The sequence below is a fragment of the Haliaeetus albicilla genome, chromosome 12, assembly GCF_947461875.1.
Source record: "Haliaeetus albicilla chromosome 12, bHalAlb1.1, whole genome shotgun sequence".
Lineage (NCBI taxonomy): Eukaryota > Metazoa > Chordata > Aves > Accipitriformes > Accipitridae > Haliaeetus > Haliaeetus albicilla.
In genome coordinates, this window is record NC_091494.1 from 6,005,259 (window position 1) to 6,028,820 (window position 23,562).

General features: G+C 38.5%; 1 protein-coding gene across 9 annotated transcripts in view; it reads left to right on the top strand.

Annotated features, from left to right (window-relative positions):
- The window catches only part of NEO1 (neogenin 1), a 221,664-nt gene that overhangs the window by 106,356 nt on the left and 91,746 nt on the right, over positions 1 to 23,562 (top strand). For all 9 annotated transcript variants that reach the window (XM_069797777.1, XM_069797781.1, XM_069797782.1 and 6 more), the window contains exon 5: positions 1,743 to 1,879. In XM_069797777.1, the coding sequence (XP_069653878.1) occupies positions 1,743 to 1,879 (137 nt within the window). The remainder of the gene's footprint in view (positions 1 to 1,742; positions 1,880 to 23,562) is intronic.

The following is a 23,562-nucleotide window of genomic DNA, read 5'->3' on the forward strand; positions in this document are numbered from 1 at the left end:
TAAAGCTCCTATTTTTTTCTATGTATTAATTTTTCATCTGATCCATGATAGGAGGCTTCTGTCTTTTTTTGGCTGCTATGACAATAAAATACATATCAAAATACTCCAAGATATATCTTATCTTCTTACTTTCTGTCCTCAAACCACTGTCAAGCAGTTCCAAAACAGAGTTTAATGACCAACTTCTCACTGTTTTCCTCTTAGCTAGAACCTGTTTGCAGTGGTGTCCATGTAATCCTCTACTATTTCTTCAGGCATTCCTCTTTCTAAAGCTCCTGATACATTTTTTTCAAACTTAGTTATATCTTCACTCAAATTCTCTACACTTCTTACAAAACAAACTTTTTGTAGTTGTGTTGTTACTAGATCATGGAAATAGGATGCCTTTCCTCATGGTATAGCTGGATAGGACATCTCCCTGGATGCGTTTAAGACTGCTTGCTTTCACTTAATTCCAATAATGACTTTGTTTGCTCTGCTTTTTAATGTACTGAATCAGAAATTTGATCAACAATTACAGTAGCATCATAAATCAATATTAATGTGGCAGCTAGGTGAGTCAAAAGTCTTTGTGTCCTAACAATTTACCTTTCGAAGCAGGTAGGAGCATTGGTTTTACTAACATAATTCTAGTAAAATTTCAAATGGAGAAAGCAATTAAGTTGATTTTGGTACATTGGCCACTCCACAGAGACCAAAAAAGTTTATTGTTCTAACGTGCTATTCAGTTAATATTTTGAAAGAATTCAATCTATTCCTGTCCACTAGGGCATTGCTTGATAATGCCAGAGAGGAAGCCATCTGGTAGACTCTTTCGTTTTTCTCAGCTGCAAATAAGAATGGTTCTGGATTGGCATCCAGTCATGATTTGTTGTCTCGGCTTGGGGTTTTTGGTAACGTTGCTGGCATTTTATTGTGGATGCTTGGAGCGATGAAGAATCTTGGAAAACTCTTGTATGAGTTTGTATCATAGGAAGGGGAATGATGGTTGCAATGGGAGAAGGGTGTTGAGGGTACTACTTGTAGCATAAAATGCTACATTTAGCTGCTACATTTAGCATAAAAAGCAGATAGTTTATAAAGGCTGAATTATGAACCCTCCCCCCACCCTTTACAAGTCAGAGGGAGAAAATTCTATAGAGAAACTTAGCCAAATTATTGAATTTGTCTTTTGAAAAATTTTTTAAGCTCTATCTTATTCTGAAATCTCGCATCTTATTGAAATGGCTATCTTTCTACAAAAAAATCAATTACTATGCACTATACAATATACATTAATGTTACTTATGTTGTACAGGCGTAAGTCTGGCATGTTATAGTTCACTTAACTTTTCAAGCAATAAGTCATTCCAGCTGTATCTGCAAAATGGTGTTGGTTTTTTTTTTTTATGATGTGGTGGTGTTATTTTATTTTTCTTAAGTTTTAGTTCCTGTTGTCTAAATACCTTGAATCACATTTAATTAAGAAGAACTGAAGCTTAAAGTGCAAAAAGATGAGCTACTCTTGTGGAATTGATGTAGTTGAACTTAATTTTAAATGTGAAGCCAAAGTATGGGATTTGACCATCTAGTTAAAAATTCCTCTCTAATGTGGCTCCTTGTAAATGGCACCCAGGAATATTATATATAAACACTTCTTCAGTTTATGCAGACATTTCAGGCAGAGGAATTGTGTGTGCTTCTCTGGTAACACTTTAAGTCAATTTGTCCATCAAATCACCCGTATGTCTTGTTTTGCACAGCTACGAAAGATTTCTTCTGCTTGCGGGAGGCAGTCTGGAGATCAGTGATGTTACGGAAGAGGATGTTGGGACATATACCTGCACAGCAGATAATGGAAATGAGACTATTGAAGCTCAAGCAGAACTTACAGTTCAAGGTAGGCCGAATATTTAATTTTCAGAGAGAACAGATCTCCAGATGACTTTTCACAAGAGTTTTATTGTCTGATCAGTTAAGACACTGTTGGTTTTTTTGTGCCCTGTTTAAAAAAAAAAAACCACAAAAAACCCCACACAAAACAACCACCCACCCACCCCAATTATGTTATATTGTGTCCTATGTTACTCTGACTTATTATTCAAACTGCTTATAATTTCATAAATATTCAAATGAGGAATTTGCTTATATAATACATCTTGAGCCTGGTTAAAAGCTGCTGTATATGCTCATGTAATATTAAATGTGATCAATGCCATATACTTTTCTAAAGGAGGACAAAGGTCACAGTGTAGCTAATCACATCTGAAAATTGACCTATAATACTACTACTTAGGTCTTCCTTGTAAAAGGCATATATAAAGTATTTTTCATAATCCTCAAACATACTGTTGTTTTCAAGGAGCTTGACAGAAGATAAAAGCTGAGATACTTATTTAGTAATACATGATTTATTGTGTGTATAACTGTCTTGCTTACTCTCAAAAGCTATTTTTACTAGAAACAGCACTGAAATGTTGATAACACTGTTTTAAAAACATCTTATGGAACCTGTGCAAATAAGGTAGACTTGTTAAGGAGCAGGAAAAAAAGTGTAAGTTTGGCTTCTTTACCTTTCTTACATTTCATGAGGAAATCTGTCACTTTTTTTTTATTAATTGGATCTTAATATTGGTTTAAAACTCTTCAGCTAGAATTTGCTGGCATGTTAAGAGTGGTTCATATATACAGTATCCTTGTAAGAGCTCAACTGACGTGTTTTACAATGGATTGTGGTACCAGAAAGTTTGTCTTAAAAGTATGTCTGAAGGGATAAATTTAATCACTGAACAACCATAAAGGAAGGCTTATCTATAGATGAAACCTTTATGACAAAAAAGGTATTGTTTTATGCTGTGGGTTAACTATTCTTATACCATGTACTGTTAATGTAAAGGCATGTTAGCAGAGTTCTTGCTTCTCTATCAAAACAGTGTATGAATGTTTTGACAAATTTTAGTACTCAAGGCATATATACTTAAGGTAATACATTTTCCATGTCTTACTTGGAACTTCTGAAAAACTTCTGTGTTTCTGGTACAGAAGAGTTGGAGAAGGTCAGTTGGGTTTAAAAGAAAAATATTAAGGAGGGAGAACAAGTTTTCAAAGAAAGTTGATCATTGAGCTGCTCAGTATTGAACAGCTAATGTATTCCTCTTTAGGAAGGTGGAGTATGAAGGAAGGTTTATATTAGCATCCACAGCATTTCTGCATTTTGTCACAGCTATATTTAACCATGTCTATGTAAAACTGAACATTAATAAGGTGCAGAATTTGTTTATGAACATATTGGGGGACTATTCTCCTGAAAGTACACTGTCAGTGCTTGCTTAGCACTGTTATCTGCTACCTGTAACTTAAGCTTCATCTTGCTTTTTATTCCCCACTGGTCTTGGGACTAGCTTTCCAAGCAAGTCTTCTGCTTTCTGTAGGTTACTGGTACAGCAGCATTTTAGCTAACTCTGCCCTTCTTTAAAAGTTGGGGAAGAATATCTGAAAAATGCATTTTCTGTGAGGCCTGTTCAAATGCAATATAGCTTTACTTTGACTCAAAGCATTTTGAAAGCCAACAAATTCTGGTCATGCAGAAGAAAACCCATGTTTTTCTTACCTTGTCTCTTGGGCCAAAAGAATAAAGATAGGTGCTCTGTGTTTTTAAATACTTCCATGCTTGATGCTTCATAGCACTTTATGACAGTTTTACACAACTCACTGTGTACTGTGTTTAATTCAGTTCCAACCTATATATTTTGCAGAATTAGTATGAGGCTTTGAGTTTTATGGGCAATGGCAGAAATTAGTAATGTGAATTGATATGATACACTTAAGCCAAGCAAGTCATAGGTAAGACTAAGATTATAGCCTTAATGGGTATATAGCCAGGTCACTTGGGGAATGAAAGTGATCTTGAGATCACTCTTTGCTCCTTATCTAAACTAATGTAAGTGATTTCTTTATTTGGTTGGAAAGATTTAGAATATGTTCTGCTGGTTCTTTTATGCTGATTTTTTCTTATATACCTGGCACAAAAAAAGAATTATTTCTTTTAATGCTTGAGTATTAAAATATATTACAGATTATACAGAATGCGTTTTGGAAAGTTGCATTTCTAACTTCTTAGTTCTAATCTTAATTCTACTTTTCTTTGAGAGGTCACTATAGAGAGTAATTGTATTTCTGCATTACTGTAATTTGGTGAAGGGTTGAATAGTTTGAGTAACTGTTATCGGATCACTGTATCATTTTCTTCTAGACTAGAAAAATTGTCATCTCTTCACACCCAATAACTGCATGATTTTGCTTTAATTTAAGCTGCTTCTGTCATTCTTAGAAATTAGTCTAGCAGAAGTTCACACAAGAAATCCATTTTTTGGGGTATTGAATTCCTTTGTCTCATCTATTTTTCCGCATCCCTTTCTTGAAGCACCTGGGGTTTTTTTGTTTGGAGATTTCAGTAGCATACCAGAGGTTGTACTAAGGCAGTCAGTCTTTGTTTCCTTCTATTAACATTTCACGATGGCAATTCAGTGAGACATTTGTAAATCTCTGCTTAAGTGTGGGTAAGATGGCATTGTTTGACAGTGTTAGGGCAGTTATAGTGAAATGGCGTTCTTGTTGATGCCTCTTAACTGGGATTTCCCTGCAGTGCCAGAATCGGGTTGACTGAAACTTGCAGGTAGTTAGAAACAACGTGCTTTATCCAGTTGCAAGCTTAAATTGTGCACAGAATAAAAAGAATGCTTGTTAAATGTTACTTCGTTCCAAGACCAGCTTTTCTATATCCTTTAACAAGGGTATAAAAACCTGGAAGCTAACATGCTTTCTCTTTGATGCGGTACCAGTGGCAGCAAGCTACCATGCATCCGCTGCATTGGACTGATTACCTGTATACCTGTTCTTCTGTGGTGGTAAGGACAAAATTGGTGACCTTCATCATTAAAGGGTAGGGTACTGTGAAGTGTCTCACTGTCACGTGTGCTGTGCTCAGCTAGCAAGGAGGAGGTACATTTTGCTGTGCTGCTTGTGTGTTTGCATAAGGTAAATGGGAGATAGCTTATTTCCAAGGGCATACAAGTATATGAAGTGGTCAGCCCTGGGGGTTCATGTTTTTTTCTGTTAAATTTGGCACCATTTTGAATTCAGATAAATGTTACCTTAAACTAATGCAGTTTACTCAGATCCCCTTGTTGGTGATACCTGAAGATATCATCTGTTTCACATACCTAGAGACAGTCTGTCGAATAAGCTACCCTGTGTAATTTAAAAAAAAAAAGTGTTAGAGGAACCTTCTATTGCCCTAAAGTTTGCTGAAAAAAAAAATTTAATTTCCCTACATACATCACAGAAGGGCTAAATCTGGAAAAATGACTTTAGAAAGGAATACTTGACTAGAAAGGTACTTATGTGTCCAGAAGAACATTACACAAATTTGTTTCCTCACTCTATCTACAATGTGTGTCTGGGAGCTAGAGTTATGAGAATTTCATTTTATTCAGAGGATGATGGAAAATTAATGGGATATTTTGGTGAAGACTGTTCTAAGAATATGCAAAAGGTATGCAGTACAGGTCCTGAGAATACAGGAAAAAATAGCATTTCATTATTGGTGAAAGTAAATAGTGGTATTGAAAGTATGTTTAGTTGAGAAATCATTTACATTTTAGATGGGTTTGGAGAGAAGAATGTGTTTTTTAAGTAGCCTACATTTTTGAGGAGGGCAAAAGAAAGAATCATAAATGAATACCTATTTTTGTCATTAGTAACATTCTTTTTACCTTTACCGGTAAAATATCTTTTGAATTTCAACCCTTTGTTAAACCTGGTTATTCTTTGATATGGTATGAAGGGATTTTTTTTTTTTTCTGAAATGCTCAGGGAATTCAAAATACTAAAAAATCTAAAGTACGTCTGTGAAGATGACAGTTTTTGGTGTAGCTTCTATCAGCCGCCTGGAATTAATTCTGTATATACTGCTGAGTGACACCAGCTGTTGCTGCCCTCCTCTTAGTGTGGCTGTGCCCACTGCAAAGGCGGGCACCGTCTCCACATCTCCTCCCCACAGTCCCCCTGTCATCTCTTGGCTCAGCTGCTTTTTGTGAGCTCTAAGGCACTTCAGTTAACTTAAAACAGACTTTTTCAGGCTGGTTTGAGCTGTCTTAGATCACTGTGATGACAATGGGTGAGGGAGCAACTGACTGAACAGCTCAGCGATGGATCTGTTGGAAGTGCAATTTTCAGGCCTTTTCCTTGAAAAGGGGGAGATGCGTGTTGCCACAAAGTGAGGAGACACCTTGAAGCAAACTCAGAAGACTGCTCTGCATCAAACAGTTACAGAAAATAAAAGTTTCTAGTTATGTGTGTGCAAATTAGAGATTTCATGTACCCGTATCTCACGCACCAAATTTTTTACTACCACATTTGAGAAGTGGTTTGAATATGGAAGAGAACATGAAATGTCCCCGGAGAAGATCTGTGGCTGAGAGAGTCTCAGCCCCTAAAGTTTAACATCTCTGAATCGCATCCACATTTGAGATAAATGTGGATATCCTAACTTTAGGGATAAATATCAAATGGATGAAATGTGTGTACAGCTTTGTACCGACACACTTTTCCTTGAGTTAATCTTGGACACAAAAAGCGTATATCATCACAGTCTTGGGCCAAGCACCTTGAAGGTACCTTTGCCAGGGTAGGTTACTTCCCATGAAGGGAGGCAATAATTTGGTGTTTGAAAATCTTTGGTAGAAAGTCAAATTTCTATGAGCTGTGTTGACAGTGTTCCTCCCCCTTGCTGTCAGCAGGAGGAATGGTGCTGGGTACCAGATTTATTTACAACACATGTAATGAATTTAGAGCACTGGAAAAATTTGTTTTGCTCTCACCAGCAATGAAAGAATCTGTAGTATTTCCGTTAGATAAGAGTGGGAAGTGATGAAAGAAAAGCTGGGGAAACAAGCAGTAAATGTATTTAAAATGTAGCTGGCTGGCTTCTGTTCAGTCTAAAACCTGTGGCCTGGAAGAGCCATAGTGGCAGTTAAATACCAAGAGGGTTATAAGTTCATTCTTCATCTGGGAAATATTTCAAATTTATTGCTGTGCCAAGCACCCCTGGGATTTCTGCAAATACTGTGACGTGGGTTAGATCACTGTGTGAGCTTCCCGTCGCCTGTCTTGGTACTTATGTTGTAGATAATGAGTTTAGAGGGACTTACTTTCTGTTGAAATATTTACTGCAGTTAATACTGAACCACAAAATAATAAACCAAAAAAAATTCCATTTTCATTTTCCTTATAAACTGATATGGCAGGTCTGAAGTCTTTAAAATAAATGAATCGTTGCATTTGTGTGAGAAGAGTCAGAATTGCTCTTTTTTGTTGTCTGTGTTATTACCTTTCAATGTTTTTTGGAATTGCAGGACGTTGGCTCTTGAGTCATGTAGGACAGCATTCAGTGCCTGATAGCATATCTTAAATACTATACATTAAATGCCTTGCTGTGTTAATGTACTAAAATTAAAAATAAAAAAGGAAAGCTTTGGTTTTGGGTATCTGTGGTGATAAATTAGAGGTTGCACATGGCAATAGGCTGATCACTACCTCATTTGTGCTGCCAGAGGAAATTGCATGGGAAAAATACAGATGCAGAAGTAGTGTTTTGATAGAATTATCGATTTTGTGCTTTGAAAGGAAATGCTGGAAATATTTTCAGTATAGCTGAAAACCCTTCTGCTAATGGCAAATCCTTATTCTGCAAAAAATACGTATAGCAATGCTGGTCTTGCAGCGTAAAAAACATTTTTTTGTGCTTTCTATGCAAGGGCTGCATAGTAATTTAGATAATAAAAGAAAGTGAGATAAAGTCTATATTTTGTCTAGCCAATATGCTTTAAATTAATAGTCAGTAACAGAAATTAGATTTGAAAAGATGATGTTATTACAATGCAGCAGAACCGTAGTTGGTTGGTGGTCTAGACTATACCAGCTGAAACATTCCTCTTGCCGGTGTAGCATACCTAATGCATTGTCATGCACAAAACCATCTGAGATGGTGAAATTTACGGTCTCTAACACTTGGAGCAAGCTTTGGCACACCCAAAAGAGGAAAGAAACTTAGTTTTCACAGATCTATGAAAGGTGTCTGTAGGTCTGACTTTCTGGGAAGTGATCTGTAACCTTTGTAGTCATTCCACTGTACTTTTCATTTAGCCGTTCTGTTTGCTTTTGGAGTAATGGGTGCTTCTAGTACAGAAGACACTGGTTATTGATGGCAGGTAATTATTTTAAGTTTTTGTATTTGAAGATCTTGGCTTAAAAACTAATTGTGATTATGCTCCTACTAATATATGAATACTTTTTGATTTTTATTTATGGGTTTAATTACTGTCGTTTATACTTAGAGACGCTGTAGTCTGAAGCTGTTGATGAGGCTTTAAAACAGTTTGAAAAATGGCTCCCCTTTACACTATTATTGAGAAACAGGACTTCAGTCAAATAGCTCCCCTCCTATCATTAAAATAAGGTGAATATGTACCAGGAAGTGTGAGGTGAGTCAAAATGTGTGGCCCTTTACCCATAGCTTTATTTTAAACATCTCATTTTAAACATTTTTTTAAACATCTCAAAAAATATTGAAAAAGAACTATTTCTAAACTTCCTGCATGGGAAACAGGCAGACTCCTTTGTTGCATCATTACAATCTGTATCAGTCACAGTTGCCTTATTTCCTAATGAGGTTGGAAAGAGCGACCATGCAATCCTATCTGTTTAGTTTCCTTGTGTGGCACAAAGAGCAGTTTTATTCAGTTTTATTTACTAACTAGCCTAAGTTAAACTTGTGAAGACTTTAAAATCAAAACAGAACAGTCGTAGAAGGAAGAGTCTTAATATAAAGAATCTTAAAACTTGTCTTCAAAAGTACATCTGACCAGATCTTTGTATCTGTGGCAGATGCTTTGATAAAAGATAATGCCATCCTTCTCAAGAAATTGTAGATGTTTGGAAAGCGCATTAAATCCTATAGCAATAGAATAATATGTCTGGCTAACTGATTTTTGCATTAAGCTTTCATTGTTATTGGAAACAGTTCTAGGGAAGAAATTTAAACCAGCACTGAAAATTGCTAAAACCTTTCTTGTACCTTCTAGATTATCTCTTATCGATTTCTGTTTCTAATTAAGCTCAGTGCTGTATCTTGATAATAGGCTTGCACTTCAATTATAGATACAGAAGATACTGCACTAAACCTGATGCGGTCAAAGGCTTGTACTTGGGACCAAGTATTGTTTTTTCTGGTTATCTCAGAACTACTCTGGCTGGGGGAAGCTCTTAATAGTAAAAAGAGTGCCTCAGCTTTGTACACGTTCTTTCTTTCCCCAGAAACTGTAGTGTGACTTCATTAATGATCTTTGTTCCCTAGTGGTAAAAAAGAAATGCAGTAAGTCAGAGGAGTCTGATGTGGGGAAGGTGTATAAGCTGAACTCAGTGTAATTTTTGTCAGTACCATTGTGCTTCACTGTATTATCTGAAAAGACTTCCTAATAGTCCTTGCTGCTCTTCCTAAGTATAGTTTAATGTTTATGGAGTTTTATAGTTTACTTGTGAGTTCAATTAGATATGCATGTAGATACTTTCTGAGTAATTTTTGCCTCTGTCACATTTGTGTTCAAGGATAATGTTACTAGTGAAAAAGTTCTAAAAAAATATTCAGAAACATACATGGAATTGGGGAGGAAGGAGATGGTAGCATTATTTTAAGACTACATCACTTGCTCAGGCTTTACCTGGAGACCAAAAATGCCCATCTACATGAGATGCATAGTTTTTAATACTAAATGTAAACTTCCACAAAAATAAATTGTTCTTTGCACCATGGAAAACATCACACTTTTGCTCTGTTTAAAGATACTATGATCTGATTTCCGTTGCTCGTTACTGTTATGCAGGACTTGGGCTCAGCAGAACCTCTGCCTCTGCTTGTAGCTGCTCAGTTAGTAAAACTTGCTCTGTAGTTGGTGAACTGGTGTAATTTTTTTTGGTGTGTCTTGATGTTTTTGTAAGGCCTGGAGGAACATTTGTTCAGTTCTTGCCATATTTCAGAAGCATAGGGCAATAAAGCTTGTTGAAGAGAGATTGCCACAGTTCTTGATAGGGGCACAAAAATTTGTTTTCTTTAATCATATTTCCAAAAATTATGAATGACCTTTGCTAAAATTTTGAAGGCGAATTCCCTTGCAGCAGTGCGAAAGTTTAAAATTCGGTGGTGGTGTTACAGGACAATGAAAACAATGTTGTAACGAGAAGCACTGGGGACCCTTCACAAGCAGTGATCTCTGCCTTGCTGCTTACTCCTGTATTTCAGTGTTCAAAGGGGGCAAACACTCCATGAAGCTTAGGGCTGGGGTGGTTTTCTGACCTTACCTGAGGTCAGGGTTGAGCAGAGACAGCTGCCATCGGTGCCTCGTGCTGTGCACATGAGCAGAGCCTAGCTCCTGTGGTCAGGGCAAGTACAGGGTGATGACTGAAACCTGACAATGAAGACAAGGATTATGTGTGTGCCTTGTGGAGATGCATCCCCTCTGTGGTATGAACCATCCCCAGGTCAATGAGGTGGTGTGGAGGCTTCACAGAGTAGGCACTCATTACAATAACAGATGTTTTTTGGTTTAAACTGTTGTGCTGCAGAGGTATGAGTGTGATGTGTTCAACTATCAGAGCATGATATCCACCGGCAGACCAGGATGAGGAACTGGAAATGGGCGTACCGTCTCTCTGAAGCTTCTGGCACAGGATGTGAAAGGCTACGTTTGTCAACCTGAAATCAATCCCACTCTTTGATCATGCTGTGACTGGGAACGTCATGCCCCTGCTGCATCCAGAAACATCAGCTCACAGCACGTGCTCTTCCCAGCAGTGGTGACTTCCCGCTAACCGGCAGGAAGGACCATGGATGTGGCCGTTTTCAGGGTTTGGACACCGTCCTGGGGACAAGCTGTCTGTGGTAACAGTGCAGTGCAGGTGGAGCCCCAGTGGTCTGTAGATAATAGTATTGCAAGGTAGGCTTTTTCGCTTAAAAGAATATCTTTTCTGAGTACCTGGCAACCATTAATCGTGAGGTTCTTTTACATGAAACATCTGTAATTTACTAGACAATTTGATTATATTTGGGAAAATTTTCTTTGTGTTACATAGGTGCTACAGAGTTTTCAAACAGGTCTTTGTGGTGCTGGAAAAACAATTGCAAACCAGCCCCAAATGGTGAGGTGTTAATGAAGACAAAGATTAGATCCTTTTGGCGAAGTGCCCATAACTGAATTGCTGCATGAAGGGTGGGAGGTAATGTCTCCAGAACTGCACATGCAAGGAAGATGAGGTACACTTTGAATTTAAAAAAAACTTTGTGATTTATTTATATAGATATAAAATACCATTAAGAAAGACAAAACTAAATTATTGGTAACCCATGCAATTCACACAAATGGTTTTCCTTGTAAATGTTCTTGAGTAATCCTTGGGGATAATGAAAATGTTACTAAATTAAGCAGCAGTGTCTTAAATATCTACAACGTAGAAACTGATATTGAACTAAGGGAATTGTAAAAGCTGGTTTCTCTTTCGGCTAGGATTTCTAATAAATTAAGATCATATTAATGGGGCTTTGAACCAGCTGCTGCTTTATGGAAAGAAATACTTTTTCCCACAGAATGGCTTTTAAAAAAATAAGCTAAGGTTGCTATCAAAGCCTTTGGCCTAGCCAGTCAGTTACAGAAAATGCACATTTTTGCCTAAATTTCATATTTAGATGTATTTGTCTAGTCTCCAAACTAAAAATGTGCTTTTTTAGTTTGGAGCGGGATTTACCTGACACAGGATTTACTGCCTTGATTCTGAAGTTGGTTACACGATGAGGAAGTATGTAACACGGCAAATTAGAAAAGAGACGCATGCTGCAGTACAGGGCAATCAGTCCTGTGTTAGTAATCCACTCCTTTTCCTAGGTTTAATTCATCGTGCTGCTTCCTTGTACTAAAATGTCCATTTGAAATAATACTGTTGAGATGACTTTTTAATTTTGGGAAGACATGCAGTGAAGCCTGCCATCTTATTTTCTATACCTAGTTTCAGCTTGTTTCTGGATGATGTGTTTTCCTTTAGATTGTTTGGAACAAAAACCTCTTAATTCCATGAATTTTGTGATATCATGTATGTCATGCATGAATATACATGGTATGCTATATGAAGCATGCCATTAGGTTTTTTTGAGTTAGGCAGGAGGAATAATTAATACTAAGTGGAAAGTTCCTCCTCTACACAACTGACCTGATATTATAAATGACTCATGTTTTTCATACAGTGATGTAGGAAAGGTAAGCCAGTTGGGTAGCCTAACTGGTTCATTGTTCCGAGTGCTCTTGAATACTTGTTAAGGATTGAAGGATATATTAGATCTAATTATAAACTAGAGATAGACTATAGGTTTTTTATTACTGGTTTTATTCCCTATCAAAAAGAGATGACAGTTACAATTTCAATTAAAAAATAAAAGCTGAAAGATTCAGTAGTAACTTTTTAGGTTGCATATGCCAAAGACTTCCAGGAAATTTGAATGTGTGAACTAAGAAGCTCATTAAAATGCCTTCTTCCTCTAAGTGAGAGCTCTTTTTATAGAAATTGTGCCCTAAATGGCAAGTATTTTTCTCTGTATATCAGGGTCACCCTTCCGTGTTTAATTGGCTGAATCAAGCTTTGGATTCTTGGATTTATGGGTTTTAAGGTTTTCTTCCATTTCGACAGAGACCTTTGCATTGTTTTTGCACCACCAAATTTCGTGAGGAAATCTGAGGGTGATGTGAAAATGGAAATACTGAAGAACACCATGCATTACTTAAGTAGACCATACTCTAAAGTATACATATACTTTCTACCAAGTTAAATTTTTATGATAGTTAAGCTGACTCTCATACCACCAGATAATTTATTTCTCTAATGGGAACTAGATTATTGCAGTTACTAGATGTCTCATTATAAAAGCTGTAGTCCTTGGCAGGGAAGTTTATTCCAAAGTTACAAAGATGAAACAATTCAGTAATTTGTTGTAAGGAGGTGGGCTGTTATCTGTGGTGACTTATTCCCTATGCAGTCTTGCAGTTAATTAGTTTGTCTTCATGCTGAGAATAATTTAAAAGAAAAACACCACGGAGTTTTGTTTCCTTGAGTAAACACTGTTTCTTTAGTTACAGTGTCAATTTAAGTTAAATATACTGTTTTGTAGTAGATGTGAAGATCTTTGAGGCAGGTGTGATCTGCGTAATAAAGTTGTTATATGCTCTTCAGTGATACTTCTGAGGCATTCTCCTCAAAACTGTGCTTGAAGGAGGCCTATAGGAAAATGTGAACAGGATAAAAGATACTAGGTGGAAGGAAGGTAGGCTCACAGCAGGGTAGTTAATGGTTAGTAAATGGCACAAGGATATTTTTATATTGACTGTTTTGCTAGACAGTCCTGATTTCTGCCTGCTCTGCTAGTCTTGTTTGTTTTCAAGTGCTGACTCAAAGATTTCTTCAATGGTATTTCTTTTTTGCATTCTTAGGAGGTTAGGAATAGCATCACAAAGCATTTTACAAGTGAGGACATAAATTGCTATACTGTATGGTAATTCAAAGCACCCTTGTGCTCTAGAAGTAGCATTCCACGTTACGTGCCTCTGACTCGCATCAAATGATTTTAGTTTAAGTGAAATATTTTGTTCTGTAAATACAACTTAAGTACAAGGGGTTTGGGTTTTTTTGTGTTCATCATAAGTTATAATACTTGAAAGGCCCAGGTTAGGGGCCTTGAAAGGCCTACTGTAACCTTACTGTCACTGGCAAGTTAATACACAGAATGTAGGCTTACTAAAGATTCTCTTTGTAAAAGAATAAATGTACTGCCTGCAATGGTGGTAGGCATGCAGTTTACAAAATCTTCCCCAAAAGTACTTTTTGACAGTACAGACCTGGATCTGTAAACACAAGGAGCAGTTCACTTAAGTAGGACAATGTATTTTTTGCGTAGGTATGTTGCAGAGTAGAATTGTACTTGAAGGAGACACAAAAGTTTTAGCAGCCTTCAAAAATAATTGTGCTTCATGCTCTATAACTCAGCAAGCTCAATAGTATTTTGGAGCTCCAACTTCAAATTAATATTCTTTGTTTATTCTAATGGAATATCTTTTATTAAATGGATGATGCACTTCATGTTTGCAAGTCTGCATACTGTCTTTTAAGAAGCTGAAGGCAGGCTTTATGCGTAGCGATGAAGCTAAGAGGCTAGAAGTGCAATTTAAAACTTGTCAGTCTTCTGTAATGAAAATCTCTTAAGATGAGTTTAGCAGTTCATAGCTTCTGAGAGTTGAGTCAATGCTGCTAAGCATACATTTTAGTAAATTCAAGTGTTTTACTATAAGCTATGCATGAAGCTCTGGGGAGAATTTTTAAAATGTAATTCTGCCATTCTTATCCCCTTTGGGCAAATAATTTTTCTTCAGCTTTTCCAGCACATGTATAATTAATAACTTTGTTTACTGACAGTGTCAACAATAACATAGCTCTGATTTATAGCATTTATCTTTTGTCTATTTGCTTCCTCTCTAGCATGTTATGAAATGCCACATAGACAGAATAAACCGTATCTTAGGAAGGTGGTTCTAGTGAGAAGATAATAGAAAAATAGAGTGCATGAGCACTATCCTGTTGCATTCTCTTTGATGCAGAAAAAACATAAGGCCCAAATCATTGTGCTTTAAATAATTAGTTGAAACTTTGTTTTGGACAGCTATCCAAGAATTTGCATGGAGTGGGAAGGGAAAATAACCACTGGAGGCTTTGTGGAGATGAAAAAGGAGGTTTTGTTATGTAAGATCAGGCTTCCAAGGTTTCGTGAACTGTAGTGTATCTATCCTTGGCACTGACTGTAGATTTCCTTCCAGTCATATACTTAATCTGAATGTTGCATGGTTGTTGCTCTACTAATTTGCTTAAATTATCATTAGTGTGATTATCCATTATAGGAGTGATTTTCAGAGTTGCTAATCTCCCTGCTACTTCTTTTGATTAAACTGGAATAGTATGGGCATCAACTCAGAGGATTACAAGCAAGAAAGCTGAGGATTTAAACAATTAACCTATTAACTTATGTAAAATTTAGCTGGATTGTAAGCAAGTGCAGTAGAATACAAGGAATAAAGCTTTTGTGAAGCCTCTTAAGTGGTTTCCAGTGACTGTTTTCTCGGTGTTATTGTTAGTAAAGCTCTGCATCATCATATTAATTATACAGTAACATTAAATCAGTAGTTTGGGTACTTGGGAAAAATATTGTGACTTCAAATCTTAAGCTGGGTCTCCGGCAAAACTTAAACTTGGTTTCTTTAGTTTCACATTGAATTATAATTGTTGATCATTGTTTTCTAAGTAAAAGAGAAATTTCTTTAAAGTGTAGAAAAAGTTACATATGAAGGGGAATAGTTTTAATTTTTTGTTTGCCTAGAATAGCTCAGATATGTAAAACTTTATTTGAAAGAGCACTCTTCCCTCTTTATTAAAATAATGATCCTTTATTGCACTACCTTACAAAAAATACTAAATATTATAGGATATGCTTCAGAATTGTATTCCAGCTTTTTTCTAGGGAGGTTATAGTGCTTTATGTTAAAGCGGTCACTATGTAATTTATTAAGTTGAAATATGAGTAGTTGAGACTCTTACATCACCTCTTCCTAATCTATAAACAGTCACTAGTTTGTACCAGTACTCTGTGAATGCTCCACAGTCTACTATTTCTGTTTGCTAGGAAGAATTATCTACTTTAAGGAATTCAAAACTTACTGGGTTTTTGTTGGTTGGGTGGGTGGGTTTGGTGGGTTTTTTGTTTTGATTTTTTTTTTTTTAATGTAAGAGAAAACAACTTGACTGAGGTTTGTGCTTTCCTGGATTGTAGCTGCTTCCTGTGAGCTACTATAACTAAAAAGCAATGATTTCTTGTACTGGGTAGTGTTTCAAGATAAGCAAACTGTAAAGGCAAAAGAGTCTGGCAAATTTATAACTGTGCTTTGGAATCATGCTGGTTTTCTGCTTTACTTCTGTGTTTTATTTTTTTTCCTTGGACTGCAGAAATAGAGCCAGGGACTTAGTTATTTTGGTTTAATTTTAAACCTAACAGACTGCAGGCTCAGTAGAGGACTTCATGCAAGTCGTGGGCATCTCTCAGCTAGCCCCCTGCCAGAGGGGGGAAGCACTGTAACACACAGCAAGACTTTTCTATATTCACCCTAGCTGCCAGTTTGAAGCTGGTTCTTGCAGTGTGATGAGAAACACATCCCCAAATTCCAACTTTAGTAGTTCTAGAAGGCTGAAAGATTAAAGACGTGCTTTTGTGCAACTAATCATACAGTTTACAAAGATTGCCTTAAGTTTATTTTGTATCTTTACATATTCAAGTTGTTAGGATCCTTTTTTTTTTTTTAATTTTTTTTTCTTTTAAATGGAAATCAGAACATAATATTTTGGTGCAGCACAATGTTGTAGTGGTCTGATGTTTCTGTTCAGTCATAGTTGAAAGATACTCCAAATCCATCCTGCCTTTAACTCAATTCATATTTAAATTTCTAAGACTTGTGATCTTTCAGCACAGTGAAGTGTTTTTTAAGGTTTGCCATACTGGCTCAAATATAATGCAGAGTGTCCAAGGTGCGAAAGGGTCTATTCTCTTTAGTCACAGGCTGTGCTTTTAGGAGGGTGTTAATTGTAATACCACTTGAAGAGCTCTCCTAGTGTGCTCTCTTGGTAAAAACTGTGCTGGTCAAGGCACCGTAGTCTTCACCTTACCCAGCTGCCACTTTCATCAGTATCGTATCTAGGTGTTAAACCACCTATTGCAAGACGTGGCCCCTACCAGTTCTGATACCTGAGGTGTCCTCCTGTTTGCTTTGATGAAAAGGAGCGTGGCTGAGATGGGACCAGGAGAGGGGAAAGGACGTGGTGGGGCAACCCATGGGATGGGCAGGAGTGTGGGCTTTTTGTCACGGGGCGCTGGAGACTGAACAAGTGTCTGCTGTCAGGGCCAGAGGATGGCCGTGCGTTTAAAGTCCTCTTATTTTAACGATAACACTGTGCAAACAAAGGTGTGTGACGGTTTAGTTTTATTGTGCGCATATTTCTGTGACCAAAGTGAACAGAGCAATATAACAGTAGCTGTGCTAGACCAAGCGAAAGGCTCATGTAGTCACTATCTTGTTCCAAAAGCAGATGGCTGAGAGAATTTAAGTAAAGGGCAAGAATATTTGTTGCTTCCCTTGAGTAATGTCTTGTTCTCCAGCCATTTGCAGATTGGGGATTTTCTGAGCTACATGTAGTTTTACATTATTTAGCAATCCTCGATAGATTTCTTTTCTATTAATCTGTCTCCTGCTCCTGTCCCCCCTCCTCCCCATGTAAACATCTTGTATTCACAGCATCCCATGACACTGGGAGGAACAGCACCCTCTTTTTTGTTTCTTTTGAACCAATCCCCGTTAACTTTATTTGATTTTTCTTTTCCTAGCTTACATGGGCAAAGGCTGAAGCAATCTGTCCTTATTCCCCCCTCCCCACCAGACATGCTTTTATAGGCCTTTATTGTATCCTTTTCAGTTGTTTCTTTTCAGACTGCAGAGTCTTAGCTTGTTTGCTTGTTCCTTATATGAAAGCTATTATTGAATTGGATTGTAATTAAGGTTATTTTGGGGGTTTGCAAATTAGAAGGGACTTTGATGTGAAGATAGGCCTGCGTTCATTGATCTGGAAATGAAAGTGATTGGATAACTCTTAATTGATGTGTAAAGCAAGCCTACAGAACTTGTGTCATTACGAGCCAAAAAAAATGGAAAAGCATAAACTCTCAATCTTTGACTTGATCAGAAAAAAAAGTGTTTTTCCTAGTGGTGATTACTGTAGGATATGCCTGGTTCCTGCAGTAGCATGCTGTTGGAGGTTAACATCGTGCTTCGATAAAGATGAGAGGGGCTTAGTGGAGCAGTGGATCCAATCAATTATTTTTACTTTTTGCAGACCTAGTTTGTTTTTTTTTCCCCAGTGAACTGAGGTAATTTGTATTCAGTGAACAAATGGTTTAATATTTGAAATTATCTTAAAATCTATGCCCTTTTTGGCCTTTGCCAGCTTCTCAGTCTCCAACGCGCAAATGCACTGCCCCATTGTAAAGGCTGCACAGGCAAATGTTCAAAAATAAGAAATATCAAGGCTACCTGTCTTTAATTTATCACCTCCCCCTTCCCCCTTGTTATGGGATGAAGTTATGAACATTTTAAATATGTGTTCTCCTGCTGTTTCACCACAGGATCTTACTGCCTTGTGCAGCGCACAAACTTCATAGTATTATTTTATTGAGAAAATATTCAATATTTGATTTATTTTTTTCCTTATTCAGGGCATAGTACCATGATTTATTTATTTATGCTCAGTTGAAATCCATATTTATTTCTGTTTTGGTATTCAGCACCATGGAATCTGAATCATTCATAAACGCTAATGAATGTATTTTTGCACTCTGCTGAAATGAAGTGGTATTGAATCCATTTTAAAAATTGACTGAGACACAGAAAAATCAAGATGAAATGTATCCAGCTGTTTTAGTGCCCAGTATGAGACACTTAAACATTGATTTTTCAGAATATGCATCTCTTAATATGTCCCTTTAGAGCTGTGATTGGCATTACGTTCTGGAGAAGGGTGAGTGGCTCTGCTGCTCTGTCCGGCCACTGACCCTGATCACAGGGCTGACAGGTTGCAGCCACCTGTCAAAAACTGGATTTGCTTTTTAAACATCCACCCCACTCCCACGGGTAAGGCAGAGACGGGACGGGCGTCTGCTTTTCTAGGGCCCTGTTAGATACAGGACCGTTGGTCCCTGTTTTGTGGTGTCTTCGCCAGCCTCTGCTCACCTCTGACAGCAAATGAGTTGGAGTCAGAAGCTTTCATACTGATCTCTGCCACTCGAGCCAGGAGTGTAACAGCCACCTTTCTTCTGCGTGCCCAGCTACGAGGGGGCTCTTTGCTGGGCTGGGTGGGGCAGATGGAAGTGGGAGGTTTATCTCCATTTGCTGAGGATACAGGAGGGGGAGGCTGGCCATCCTGGGCACCTCCAGCCTCTAAAGGGGGGCAACACTTGCAGAATTTCTGCCAGCCTTGTCCTCTTCTTTCTCTGATATCCCAGCCTGTCCTGACCTTTCCTTGTATGCCACATTCATCAATGGCTTCAATGGCTACCATACTCATTCTCTCGAGTGCCCTACTAAATCCTACTCCTGAGGTTTCGGGTCCCTTCAGATGCCTACTCTTTGCTCAGTTGATCCCTATTATTCAGCCTCTTCAGGCAGTTTATGCCTTTTTACCCTTTTTCCTTTGCCACCTCTTTCTTTTTCTCCTGTCTCCATTAGTCCCTCTATCTTGCTAAGATCTTTTACAAATCATGGTGCTATTAGCACTCCTATTGCTCTTGCTGTCTTTGTCCAGCCGGGCCATTTCTCTTACTGTGCTGTCTCCCTCCATCTGTATCTGTCTGTGCCTGAATTTATCCCACTTGTCCCAGCTTTCTCACTCCATCCTACTGTTCTCCAGGCCCCTCTGCTTTCTCCAAGCATCTCTTGTGCGTCTTTGACAAAATGAAAAATTTAAAAATAAAGTCCTATTTTTCCTTTGCTGATCAAAACGATCCGAAAAACTGCAAACTTATGATTTGAGGTTTTGAAAAATGCAACTCAAGGAAGATAATACCTGTGGAAAACTTGCCATATTCCCATTTTGGCAAGTTATAAACTTGTTCTTACCAAGGCACTCAGGTGTCATTCACTGGAGATGGAGGCCTCACCTTTACCTACAACAATAATTTAGAAAATAACCATGCCTTTGTTTTACAGTCTGCTGGAAAGGCTCATCCTTAGCTGTCATTAACCATTTACTAGTTTTATGATAACACTGGAATGTTTACAAATGCGTTAAGTGTGGTAATCATCTTTGAAAAGTCTTTATACAATAATAAATGAGTAATGATAAGCAACGTGATAACCCATTTTGCTGAGGACTAAAACTTTGTGGTAGATGTGTTTGAATTTGTGTGTCATGACATGTGCTGCTATGCTGGCAATTGCTTTAAACATACCTTTCAGGAAAAAATCCCCATATCCAGGAAAAATATCCATAAATGCCAGAAGTAATGTTTTTTATTTTCCACAGTGATTGAAGCAGTGCTGCAGATCCTTTCATGAAATAGTCTCAGTATGGATGGAGGATCCATGTTAGTGTTTTGTTTTAGACAGTAGCATTTTAGAAGGGGCAGGGGGGATCTGAACAGAATTGTCTCCCAAGCTTCTCTTGCAGCTTTGCTTATGAGAGGTGGCGTGATAGTAACTGAAATTGAGGGTTTCAATTGCAAGTAGGCTTGCACTGAAAATTGGAATCAAGGGCCTAAAGGCTATAGGCCTCCATCTTGCAGAGGTCTGTCTCTGCTGCTGCTTCACCGTGTGTTCTTTGTGTAGAAAATTAGGGCTCTGGAATTCAATAAAATTTTCATTGCCTTTGGCGCTGCTATAAGAAGTTTAAATTTTGATGAGCATTCTTGTTATTCAGATGTTTCCATGGTACTTACAGTAGATTCAGGGTCAAACAAGCTTGATTTCTCCTAGAAGGACTGGGGAGGGAAGGCATAGTAAAACATAGAAATAATGAATGTAACATTTTTACATTACTGATGCTTAGATTAAGGTTTTTACTTCTAAAAATCATCCTAGAAGTTGCTTAGAAGGCTTGCTTTGAATAATAGTCAATAATATCCACTGATAAGCATTGTGAATGGGCTGTTTTAGTTTATTATGATTGATAAACTTTTGCATATGATCTGGTTATCTCATTTTAATATAGAAATCTCTTTTGTCATCTGTACTTTGTCATGAGTTCTTCCTTAATTGTGAAGTTCACCCTGATAACAGCATGTGTATCCCAGAGTGTGCCTTCAGAAGTTTTCACAGAGGTGTCCGTACACGAAGGGTGGGCTCAGTCTTAACAAAAAGGAAATAAATCTTTGGTATCTAAAATTAAAAATGGTCATAGAGGGGTTTTACTACAAGCACTGGAGGGGAGATGACAAATGCACAAGGTATTGAGGCAAAAACTCCGTATCCTCACATAAAAGGAAACAGAAATTAGCAAAGGTCAAATAGAAAGAAAGAAAGATAAAATCTAACTAGTCAGTGTTGGCCTGAAATGGGTGCAGAAAACTGGAAACAAGTTTTGTGTTGGAAGAAGGATTGCCAAACAACATGACATTGCTACGCTGGATTAATTAAGCAGAACAAGCAAAGGATAAGCTGTGTCAGGGAGAGCTACATGTTGACACCAGCTGACACCAGCAACTAAGACCTGCCACAGTTATCACTCCGGTGAGCCTGGGGGACACAACGTGCCCCTCACCAGCCTGCGTGTCGAGCTGTCAGGCAGCAGCTCAGCTGCAAAGCCTAATGGCTCTGCCTTGGCATGAGCTACGTGCGCTTGGATGTCTGCCTGAGGGTCTTTCTCACCAGGTGCCGTCTGCCGCGTCAGGCCACGATGGTATGGTGGTATGCTTTTCCTGCGGTTTCTGGTGGAGTTCTCCTGTCCGTTGTTGATCTGTGGCCTGTGCCAAGGCTCACTGCACTCGGTTCTTGTTTGCCTTGTCCTCCTGGCTGTGGTTCACCACGCTCAGCCTCTGTGCTGTACTTACCTCTTGTCCAGAGTGAAGCCAGGGTGATAGTCCTGTGTTGTTCCACACGTTGGTGTTGCTGACATCTGGCAAGTACAGGTTTTGTACAGACGCACAATTATTCATTCATTTACATTGTACATCATTAGTTTACAAATAGTTGGAGCTTTCATGTGTGCATTCACCTGTTGTGTGCAAAACAATTACAATTTAGGTTAGTGTAGAACGCTTACTCGCTAGTGGGTCCTAACGCTCTTAAGTCTTATGAAAGCAGCTTTTCACTGATCCTTGTATGAAGTTCAGTGTTTCATCCATGCAGAGACTATCTGGGGAGATTTTGGCACATCTCCCCTAGCTCAAACTGTATGGGTTATTGCCATATTCCACCCCTTGATCTGTTATGGATGCTGTGAATCAGAGTGCAGCGGCTGTACAGCACGCACCTCATGTCTGTCAGCCCAACGCACACTGGAAATAAAACTACGGGGACGGCTGTGCTGTTCCTACACCTGCTCTTCCATCTCTGTTGGGCTCTAGTTGTGGTTCACCCACAGGAACAGTCCTTCCAGGCACAGGGCAGTTTACAGAGTACGGTAATATAGGCAAAACCTGATACAAATTACAATCGGTAACAAATCCCAGGTTTGACCGTTGCCGTGACACCCCACAGGACAGCTAGTCTGTTTGAGGGTAGTTTTATTGCCATGGGCTTGCCAATTGCAGAGACAGCCACATTGATTTTTCAGGGAAATCTACAGAATACATGAAATTCTGTAAAACAAGCTAAAAAGCATCTACCAGTATTTATCCTTTTGACTAATATTTGCAGGGATTACATTTAATTTTCTACCATATTCATGTGCACCGCCTCACAAACACAATGCCAGGCGCTGTAGCGTGCCCACACACTGCTGCTTTGCTGTCCTAAAGGAAGCATTTGCCAGCTGTGTTGAGATCCCAGTTGCATTGCTTCAGATTTTTATATGCACAGCGACCCACCACGGTATTGGTGTGTGTCGTGTGACCAGTGATTAAGCCACACATCCCAGGGCCTCAACTGTGTATCGCAGCGAGGTGGGATGAGGCTCCTTGAGGGTGGCTTCTTTCTGTATGGAAAACAGTACTTTCTGTTGCTGTTGTGACACCATGCAGCACACTTAACTCCAATTCTTCCACATGGGCTACCCTGAAAGCTATCTGTACACAGTCTGCTGAGTCTTGCCTGTGTTCTTCACCCATTTGTGTCATGGAGGGTGATGGGGAACTAACACCAGACAATGTGATACTGCTAAGCTCAGTTTATTAAGCAGACCAAGTGAGGGATAGGCCATGTTGGGGGAAGTATTTCATTTGCACTTTCACGAATGTCTCATCAACCGAGACATACCCCAAATACCAGTCTAGTGAGTCGGTACAGTTGAGCCTGGGAAAGTGTTCCATAGGAGCAGAGTGCTCAAGGAGGAACCCTGAGCTGCTGGTGAAGAACCCAAGACAGACTGGTCAGAGGGAGAGTTGAGTTTCCCCTGAGCTCTACTGCACTCACTCACCAGGGTGGTATTTGGGTGGTTTGGGGTTGGTAATATGCATGTGCGTGAGCATAGCAGATTCCCGGCCATGACCTCTCTCTTGCTTGGTCTGCTTAATAAATTGCGTTTAGCAGCTTCATGTTGCTGAGTGTTCATTCCTCCCCCCATGACCTCGTCAACTTCTGTCCAAGTGCCAGAAGTTCACACAGATCAGAGGAGGTGTAATGCCTTGTTTTCATGAAGGTGGTGATACGGTGGGTATGTTTGAAATTTTTAACACAGAATCTCCTTTAA